This window comes from Triticum dicoccoides, chromosome 6A (assembly GCF_002162155.2).
Source record: "Triticum dicoccoides isolate Atlit2015 ecotype Zavitan chromosome 6A, WEW_v2.0, whole genome shotgun sequence".
Lineage (NCBI taxonomy): Eukaryota > Viridiplantae > Streptophyta > Magnoliopsida > Poales > Poaceae > Triticum > Triticum dicoccoides.
In genome coordinates this window covers 299,217,151-299,228,123 of record NC_041390.1, presented here as the reverse complement: position 1 = coordinate 299,228,123, position 10,973 = coordinate 299,217,151, and the positions used below count along the sequence as shown (strand labels likewise).

The window sequence follows — 10,973 nt, the reverse complement described above, 5'->3', positions numbered from 1 at the left end:
GAGATATTTGAGCATTTAAATATTTTATATTATTTTAAATGCCCAAATTCAAATATTTATGATTTAATTCAAAAACCCTAGGATGGCCTAGGAAAATGTGCACCATTTTTGGCAGAGGTTCTGAACCAAGACAAAAATGATGGGCATTTTAGAAGGGCATTTCAGGTTCATTGAAAAATTATTTTAGTAACCCTAGTTGGTTTCAGAGGGGACTGGGGGTTCTGTCATCCCCATTTCAAGTTTCTGATGAAAGAGTAAACATGATGCAACACTCTAATGCATGACTAGCTAGGTTGTGACATTCAACTTCCGACTGGCCATAAAAACACCATAGACCAGCTTCTGCCAATGCGGATACCTTTGCTTGGATTCAATCAGCACCTCACTGATATAATAAACCGGCCGCTGAACCGGATATTCCTTGCCTGCCTCTTTGCGCTCCACCACAATAGCCACGCTAACTGCCCGAGCATTAGCCGCTACGTATAATAATAGTGGCTCCTTGTCGACCGGAGCTGCAAGAACAGGCGGATTGGCTAACTGCCGCTTCAGGTCCTCAAATGCCTCATCAGCAGCTGGACTCCAGACGAAATTGTCTGTCTTCCTCAGCATTTGGTACAAAGGGATAGCCTTCTCCCCGAGGCGGCTGATAAACCGGCTCAGCGCAGCGATTCGGCCCGCCAAACGCTGAACATCGTTGATACACTCCGGTTTAGCTAGAGATGTAATAGCCGTAATCTTCTCCGGATTAGCCTCAATTCCTCTATTAGACACCAAGAAACCCAGTAACTTGCCTGCCGGAACACCAAAAACACACTTGGCCGGATTAAGCATCATCCTGTAAGCTCGCAAGTTGTCAAAGGTCTCCTTCAAATCATCCACCAATGTCTCCTTCTGCCTTGATTTTACTACAATATCATCCACATATGCGTGCACATTGCGGCCGATCTGCTCATGCAGGCAATTCTGTACACACCGTTGATAGGTGGCTTGGGCACTCTTGAGCCCGAAGGGCATAGATACATAGCAGAAGGCTCCAAAGGGAGTGATGAATGCTGTTTTCTCCTGGTCCTTAACCGCCATCTTGATCTGATGATATCCAGAGTATGCATCCAAAAAACTCAAACGCTCACAACCCGCCGTGGCATCAATGATCTGATCAATACGGGGGAGGGCAAAAGGGTCTGCCGGACAGGCTTTGTTAAGATCTGTGTAATCCACACACATACGCCAAGTGCCGTTTTTCTTAAGAACCAGCACCGGATTAGCAAGCCACTCTGGATGGAACACCTCAATAATAAACCCAGCTGCTAAAAGCCTGGCCACTTCCTCTCCAATGGCCTTGCGTCTTTCTTCGTTAAACCGGCGGAGGAACTGTTTCACCGGTTTATACTTAGGATCCACATTAAGAGTGTGCTCAGCGAGTTCCCTCGGTACACCTGGCATGTCAGACGACTTCCATGCAAAAATGTCCCGATTCTCACGGATGAACTCGATGAGCGCGCTTTCCTATTTGGGATCTAGGTTGGCACTGATAGTGAACTGCTTGGATGAATCGCCGGGCACGAAGTCAACAAGCTTGGTCTCAGCTGCCGATTTGAACTTCAGATCTGAATCATGCTCTGTAGTCGGCTTCTTTAAAGGGGTCATATCCGCCGGATCGACATTATCCTTATAATACTTCAACTCTTCCGTGGCACAGACCGACTCTGCGTAAGCCGCATCACCCTCTTCACATTCCAAAGCGATCCTACGGTTCCCGTGAACCGTTATCGTCCCCTTGTAACCCGGCATCTTGAGCTGTAAGTAGATATAACAAGGCCGCGCCATGAACTTGGCATAAGCCGGTCGCCCAAACAAGGCGTGATACGGACTTTGGATCTTCACCACTTCGAAGCTCAATTTTTCCGACCGGCAGTCGTGCTCGTCTCCAAAGGCCACATCTAGAACTATTTTACCAACAGGATATGCAGATTTGCCTGGCACAACACCATGGAATACCGTATTCGACGGTCTAAGATCCTTGTCTGTTAGTCCCATGCGCCTGAATGTCTCATAATATAGTATGTTAATACTGCTTCCTCCATCCATGAGCACCTTAGTGAATTTATAACCCCCCACCTGAGGGTCCACCACTAATGCTAACTGGCCCGGATTATCAACCCGGGGCGGGTGATCTTCTCTGTTCCACACGATGGGCTGCTCTGACCAGCGTAAGTAACGCGGTAAGGCCGGTTCAAGGGAATTCACCGCTCGCTTGTGGAGTTTTCGGTCGCGCTTATCCAAGCCCGTTGTGAAGACATGGTATTGCCCATTGCTCAACTGCTTTGGCTGGCTCTGATAGCCTGACTGCTGCTGCTGCTGCTGGCTGTTCTGATTATTCTGGTGGTTGTGACCGCCCTGATTACGACCTGAACCGGAAACCCCATCGTGATCCGGCCCGTTGAAACCGGATCCTAAACCGCCACCTGATCCGTGATCATACCGGAAAACATTAGAGTTCTTGAACTCCTGCATGATATAGCAATCTTTCCAAAGATGGTTAGCCGGTGCCTCCTTCGTCCCGTGCTTTGGGCAAGGCTGATTCAACAAATAGTTCAAACGGCTTGCATTAGGATTGGGAGCCCCGTTACGATTTGCCGCTTTACCTCTGCGCTGCTGCCCCCTGTCCTGTGCGTTAGTATTGGCCACAAAGTCCACGCTGCCGTCCGCCTTGCGCTTGCCTCCGTTTCCATGACCCGCTAGTTTGTTCTGCTGCTGTTTGGAGTTGTTGTTCTTCTTTCCCTTCCCTGCATCATCATCATTAAGCTCGGGATCCTTGGTACTGTCCGAGTCGGCATACTTCACTAAAGCAGCCATGAGGGTTCCCATGTCATTACAGAACCGCTTCATGCGTCCCAATTTCAATTTTAGAGGCTCAAACCGGCAGTTGCCTTCCAGAGTTAAGACCGCAGAGTCAGCATTAATCCTGTCAGATGAGTGCAAAATTTCCGAAACGCCGCGCACCCAATGAGTCGTTGATTCTCCTTCTTCCTGGACACAAGCCGCCAGGTCTACTATGGATTTGGGCTGCTTACATGTATCCTTGAAATTCTGTATAAACCGGGCCCGCAACTGGGCCCATGAGCCGATAGAATTGGGCGGTAGGCTCTTTAACCAAGTATGAGCCGTGCCCTCAAGCATCATGGTGAAATATTTTGCACATGCGGCCTCATCCACGTCCAGCATTTCCATGGCCATCTCATAACTCTCTATCCATGCTTCAGGGGGTAAATCAGCGGTATAATTCGGCACCTTGCGTGGACCCTTGAAATCTTTGGGCAGGCGCACATTACGTAAAGCAGGGATCAAGCAAGGCACTCCCAGAGCGGATGTGATTCCTGGTCCAGCCAAGGTGGCAGAACGAACCGGTGTAAGTTGGCCCGCATTATCCTGTGCTGCTAACTCAGCCTCCCTTTGTGCCCGGGCCCGGTTCACCACATCGACAACACCACCTGCCGGGTCATCACCACGGGCCGCTTCATGGCCTTGCGCATTGCTCGATATGGCCGGTTCATCTATGCGCCTGCTATAGCTCCGGCTCGGACGGGGCGTAGAATGAATCCGATCACGACTGTATGAGTATGCCTCCTGCTGAATCAGCGCGGTCCGGAGAAGCTCCTTAACCCGGTGCGTCTCTACTGCTTGCGGAGAATCCCCTTCGACTGGGATGGCCTCTAACCGTGCTGCGGCCGCAACAAGGTTATCCATAGGATTCGAATAATGACACGGGGGCGTCTGGACCGGCGGAGGAACCACAATATTTTGGTGAGGGGGTTCCATCAGGCGAGGTTGGACCGTCGCTCCTGGCCCTGGCGCCTCAATCTGGTTTGTCTCCTGGTACCGCGGTGGATTACTGGGTCCAGCTCCTGGAGTGTGAAAGAGATTTCGGGGGTCAAACCCTAACGACAGGCGTGATCTGTGCTTCCGCTTCAAAACCTCCTGTGATGCATTCTGGTCAAGCATGAGTTTATAGGCCTGTGCGTCCAAAGCGGCCTGCTCTGCAGCCATCCGGTCTTTTTCTGCTGCCAGATCCGCTTTGGCTTGCACGATCTGCTCTCTCACCTTCGCAATTTCTGCATTATGAGCCTCTTGATCCGCCGGATCATCCTCTGCCATAAGCGCGGCTAGTGCGTCAAACAGATCAGATAGAACTTGAACCGGCGGGCGCACAAGGCCTCCTGCCCCTGCTGCCGCTGCCGCTGCGGATCCGGAGAGCATTGCTGCGGCAGTCGAAGAATAATTTGCCGCCTGGGTGCCAGCCATGAATATTCCAACCCGGTTGATCTGGCCTGGGGGGTCCGGAATACTGTCACCATCGGAACAACCCTTAACCTGATCGTCTTGCATCCGGTATAGCGACTCGGTCTCTCCGGTCGAGGACTCGTCACCGGAATAGACGACGGTCTCGCTACCGTGCTCTGATTCGTCCTCACGCTCTCCTCCGTAGATGACTCCAACGAAGGCACGCTTCATGGCCGGTTTAACCTGGGTAGATCTCGCACGCTGAGCCGTCTCGACGGGGTCGGTGTAGATGTCCGGCTCAGGCCCAGGCTCACCGATCTTGCCGATGAAGACGTGTACGCTGCCAAAGGGGACCCGGTACCCATACTCGATCGAATCGGCCTCGGGACCCCATCCTGCATCATCGATGTAGATCCTGCCCCGACGACTATTGGTCATCCGGCCCAAAACATAGCCTTCGAGTCCCTTGAGCTTGCCCTCCAAGATCGTCAAACCATCGTGCGATAGCCCCACGGTGGGCGCCAACTGTCGTGGATTTGTCACGGCAGGTGTCCTAGCGAAAGGACTTAGTCGTGGAGCCATCGCTACGAGTTTACTTGAAGGGGTTAAAGCGGACACAAAGACACGAGGGTTTTATACTAGTTCGGCCCCTTCGATGAAGGTAACAGCCTACGTCTAGTTGTGGTGGAATTGATATGATCTTGATGGCTAGGGAGCAAACAAGCTTCGCCTAGGCTCGAGTTGTCGTTGTCTCTCCTGAACAGCCACCGGGTCGCCCCCTTATATACACGGGTGGTGCCCGTCGGTCCATAGAGTCCTAACCGGTTCATACTCGTACTCCGGTTGCTATGTTTCTATTCCTTACTTACAACACAAGCCATACATGCGGCCGGTTTACGGCTATATGTTCTAACCGTCTACAGGCCTTGGGCCTTCATCTGTTTACACTACTAATGAAGTTAACCCGGCCCAAGTAAGCCGGTTTATACCTAGTGGTAATATCCCCAACAGAACCCTTCCACTTTTGCTGTCTCTCCTGGAAGGTCACTTAATTAATTAGGAGTACTTAAGTACCACTAATTTATTGCTGCCAAATTTTCCTATCGGAGTTAAACAAATCTTTAGTAGCACCCTATGCTGAATCATGTACATGTGTATGTGTGTCTGTGGAGGTGAATCATGTGGTGGAGCAGGGAGGGAATCATAGTAGTGTCATGACATAATAGTGCTATTGTTTTGCATGTCAATTTATTGCCATTGGTTCAATGAGGCAATGTTTTGCTTATTGTCCATCATGAATTTGATGCTACTATTAGAGTAATATGCTAATGTCTTTCTATCCTTTCTCACTAAGCTAATGAAGGTTTCACCTTGTTCCTACTTGTGCAAACAGGGATCATGTTGTGCCAATCATACATTTTAGTGAAACTACACAAGACAATACAATGAACTGTATCCCAGCCAGTGCTTTAACTCTGCTGGAAGTTCTTGATAATCTTTCGATATAATCTCAGCACTGGTAAACAAGAGTGATTTCAACCATACATTTGAAGTGCACAAAAATATATACTATTGAGTGATTCCAGTGAATACTTTATTATCTCTTCCGGGACTACATGAATAAGCTTTTTTGCTCAAGTTGGTACCGGCCTAAGGCCTTCATCCATATTAGTTTGATGTCATCTCTATTTGTATCGTGCTACTGTCATGAGAAAATCCTTTATCTTTGCACGTTAAAGTTTTGCAACCTATGTTACATGGCAATGCTTTGAGTGTTGAGCTAATTGGCACTGATTAAATAAACTAATACCTCTCTTTAAGCAAGACTACTATGTTGCTAACTTTACCCATTAAGATACTGAGGGTGCTTCTATTTGTTAGTGTATGTTTCATCAACTAGTCCCACTATTATAGTAATCTCACTCTCTCAATATATGTGCCAACAGGGATCCTCGATTTTGGTGGAACTGCACAAAACCTTTGGGTGCTTCATTGCCTCGACTGCTTCCTTCCTTTACAGTCAGTCGCTTATCTAGGCTTGCTTCCTTCCTTTGTTGTCAGTCGCTTCGCTTATCTCGGCTTCCGGTCAAAGGAAACAATAATTGATATGCTACCTCTGTAGGATCGAAAGTATGTCTAGAGGGGGGTGATTAGACTACTTGACCAAATAAAAACTTGACCTTTTCCCAATTTTAGTTCTTGGCAGATTTTAGCTAATTTAGGACAAGTCAAGCAATCATCACATAATTCAAGCAAGCATGCAAAGAGTATATAGTCAGCGGAAAGTAAAGCATGCAACTTGCAAGAATGTAAAGGGAAGGGTTTGGAGAATTCAAACGCAATTGGAGACACGGATGTTTTTCTCGTGGTTCGGATAGGTGGTGCTATCCTACATCCACGTTGATGGAGACTTCAACCCACAAAGGGTAACGGTTGCGCGAGTCCACACAGGGCTCCACCCAAGGGTAACGGTTGCGCGAGTCCACACAGGGCTCCACCCACGAAGGGTCCACGAAGAAGCAACCACCCACAAAGGGTCCACGAAGAAGCAACCTTGTCTATCCCACCATGGCCATCGCCCACACAGGACTTGCCTCACTAGCGGTAGATCTTCACGAAGTAGGCGATCTCCTTGCCCTTACAAACTCCTTGGTTCAACTCCACAATCTTGTCGGAGGCTCCCAAGTGACACCTAGCCAATCTAGGAGACACCACTCTCCAAGAAGTAACAAATGGTGTGTAGGTAATGAACTCCTTGCTCTTGTGCTTCAAATGATAGTCTCCCCAACACTCAACTCTCTCTCATAGGATTTGGATTTGGTGGAAAGAAGATTTGAGTGGAAAGCAACTTGGGAAGGCTAGAGATCAAGATTCATATGGTAGGAATGGAATGTCTTGGTCTCAACACATGAGTAGGTGGTTCTCTCTCAGAACATATGAGTTGGAATGGTGTATGTGTTCTGATGGCTCTCTCATCAAATCAGAAGGAGGTGGAGGGGTATATATAGCCTCCACACAAAATCCAACCATTACACAGTTTTCCAATCTCGGTGGGACCGAATAAATAAACTCGGTCGGACCGAAAATGTAAACCTAGTGACTGTTAGAGATTTTCGGTGGGACTGACATGCAACTCGGTAGGACCGATATGGTTAGGGTTTGGGCATAACGTAATCTCGGTGAGACTGATTACACAAACTCGGTGAGACCGAATTTGGTAATTAGCTAACCAGAGAGTTGTTCAGGCAAACTCGGTGGGACCGATTTGCTCTTTCGGTGAGACCGAGTGGAACTCGGTGAGACCGAAAAGTTACAAAGGGGAAACACTGAGTTTACATTGCAATCTCGGTGGGACTGATTCGCTCTTTCGGTGAGACCGAAAAGTTACGAAAGGGAAACAGAGAGTTTGCAACCCCATCTCGGTGAGACCGAGATACCTATCGGTAGGACCGAATTGCTAGGGTTTGGCAGTGGCTTATGACAAAATGAAACTCGGTGGCGCCGGATAGGAAGAATCGGTAGGACCGAGTTTGGCTTAGGGTTTAGGTCAAATGTGGATATGGGAAAGTAGTTGAGGGTTTTGGAGCATATCACTAAGCACATGAAGCAAGAGGCTCATTAAGCAACACCTCATCCCTCCTTGATAGTATTGGCTTTTCCTAAAGACTCAATGTGATCTTGGATCACTAAAATATAAAATGAAGAGTCTTGAGCTTTTGAGCTTGAGCCAATCCTTTGTCCTTAGCATTTTGAGGGTTCCACTTTCACATCCATGCCATGCCAATCATTGAGCTTTCTTGAAATAATTATCTTGGAATAGCATTAGCTCAATGAGCTATATGTTGTTATGAATTACCAAAACCACCTAGGGATAGTTGCACTTTCAATCTCCCCCTTTTTGGTAATTGATGACAACATATAGATCAAAGCTTCGACAAATGATAATAAGCATGAAATATATCGTCGCTTTGAGAAGTATGTGATAAGTAAGAGCTCCCCCTAAATTTGTGCATATTTAAAATTTGCTTTGGACTGCAAATGCACAAAGAGTTAGAGTCATGGGTTACTCTTCCATGTCACATACATCTTGGTGGAGCGCTTAAAATGATAAGAATGAAATACATGCACTCATCCCCAATAGTGAATGATCACACAAGATAGATAGGATAATAGCAATAAGCAAGCATTAAGTGTAGCTTATGATCAAACACATGATCATCAATGTCTCACAAGCATAGTATCTCAAGCACTCAAAAGCAAACAAGTTCGAAAAAACCACCAAATCAAGCAAGAGAGAAAACGCAACACTCTCTCTCTCTCGAAGCCTACGATCTATACATCTTCTCCCCCTTTGGCAACAAGTTACCAAAAAGTTCCTAGAAAATGCATAGTGCTAAATCTTCAGGTGGTGGTGGAGTCCGGATCACTCCAAGGACGAAGGCTTCGGTAGATGCTGAAGTAGACGCTGGAGTTGGAGCTGAAGTAGATGCTGGAGCTGGTGGAACTGAGGCTGTGGCTGGTGCTGAGGTGGTGGCTCTTGTGTCAGCAACTGGCACGGCAGACGACCTCGGACCTCTTGGCACTCTGGCAAAGGCATGAGTGGTAGTCCTGCCTCTCCTCTCCTGCATGTCCTCCTGGAGCTGCTCCACTGCAGACTGAACTTTTGTTACTTTGACATCCAAGTCATAGAACTTTTGTTCCATGATTCTCTCTAGGCTCTGCTGATTCTGAGTGAGGGTGGCCAGACTTTGCTCAATCCTCAGTGTGGATGCAATCAAGTAACCAAGCTGCTCTTGTTTGGTCTTCAAGAAGTATTCAGATGCCTCCTCTTGAGTTGGCATCTTGGCAGCTTTCTCCTTCCTTGCCTTCTCCTTCTTCGTGTATGCTTGGGAAGATGATGGCTCGTTCTCAGTCATGACAACTTGATTGTCCTTGAAATCTAGATGGATGGGCAGGTGTTCCTTGTCCAATAGATATATGCCCGTGCCCATCTTGGAGTTGATGAGCTCTTGAATTTGAGGGGCATATCCGCAACTCCTCTTCTGATCTGCTGCAGTCCTCTTGATTGTTTCCACTATGAGGCTCATCACCTTGAACTTCTGAGGCACATCAAACACATGTAGAAAGTTGATAGCATGGCCTCTGATCATCTTGTGATCACCTGACTTGGGCAATAAGGTGTGCCTCAAGATCCAATTGATAGTCGGGAGCCCTGACAGAAGGTAATGTACTAAGCCAAACTTGAAGGTATCAAGTGCTTCATTTGGGATCTCCTTGTACATATTTGACATTGAGTTGTGGTCCACCTTCTTCTTGGCATAGATATCCAAGTCATCATCTTGCTCCTCTGGGGCATTAATGATCTGTGCCCACTCAGCAACTGTGGATTGGTACCTTGTACCCTCAGACATCCATGTGATCCTCCCATCTGGGTAGAAGTGTGCCGTGGAGTAGAACTGCATGATAAGCTCCTCGTTCCACTTTGTGAGCTTCTGCCCAACAAAGTCAGCTACTCCACAAGCTACGAAGCTGTCTTGCACTCCAGGATAGTGCTCCTCATTGTCCTTAATGTATTGCCAATCAACCCATCGCATATCACAGACAACGGGCTTCTTATCTAGCAGCACTGTCTCATAAAAATCCTGCTGCTCCTTGGTGTGAAACCTGTAGTCAACTGCTGTCCTTCTCCTTGAAGCATACGGGTCTGCTTCTCTCCACTTCCTCATCCCTGAATCTCTCCTGAGCTTCATATCCTCAGCCACAGGATGAGCATCGTTGTGGTCTGGGATCTTGGGCTTTAGATTTCTCAGGACATTCTCTTCCTCTTCTTCTGCAGCAGTCTCAGGCACTGGGGCCTTGTTCTTCTCAGCTGCAGGAATGCTTCTTGTATTCCTCTTTGGCTTTGGCTTTGGAGCTGGCTTGGCCTTGGAAGCAGCTCCCCCTGATTTTATGGCATCTCCCATTAGCTTGGGTGCCTTGGGCGCTGGTGCAGCTACCTCTTCTTCTTCTTCCTCTTCCATGATGGAAGCTTTGCCAAGCACTCTAGCCACAGTCTTCTTCACCCTTTCCTTTCTTTTCTTGCCCTCAGCTGCAACTGGCTCTATGGGCTTCTCAGTTGATATTCTGGCCTTTGACATTAGCTGCCTGCCTGCTGGCCTTTTGATTTTCAGGCCTGGCTTAGTGCCTTGAGCTGGCTCAACTCTCTTGGAAGTGGCCTCTTCCTCTGCCACATAGTCCTCATCTTCGGAATCTGAAGTCCTCTTTTTCCTCTGTCTTGTGGCAGCCTTTGGCAAATTGCTAGGAGTGCTCCTGCTGCCTTCATCAGAAGAGCTGGAGGGACTAGTGCCCTCACTCATCACCACTTGCTGTTCTGACACATTCTGGCTATCACTTTGATCAGACATGCTGCACTCTGACTGCTGACCCTGTGAACAGATTATAGATGAGGTAGAAAGGATGAGCATCACAAAATGCAGAGATTTTTGCAAAAGAATGATCCAAAAACTTAGTTTTAGTTTCCCACTGAAATCATCTCGGATCTACCGATTTTCAAACTCGGTGATACCGAAGCAGTTTTGGAACCTAAACTAGTGAACTCGGTAGGACGAAGTCATAGTTCGGTGGCACCAAGACTGCTAGGGTTTCACAGAGTTCCAAAATCGGTCACACCGATAAGTAATTCTCGGTCA

The 10,973-nt window shown here is 47.9% G+C and overlaps 1 protein-coding gene across 1 annotated transcript; it reads right to left on the bottom strand.

The window, feature by feature from the left end:
- Positions 1 to 420: 420 nt before the first annotated feature.
- On the bottom strand, positions 421 to 10,364 carry LOC119319522 (the record flags this gene model as incomplete). Its single annotated transcript, XM_037593995.1, has 3 exons — positions 421 to 794; positions 7,568 to 7,576; positions 9,686 to 10,364. Coding segments are annotated over 3 exons (1,062 nt in total), but the record flags the coding sequence as incomplete, so codon positions are not given.
- Positions 10,365 to 10,973: the final 609 nt, after the last annotated feature.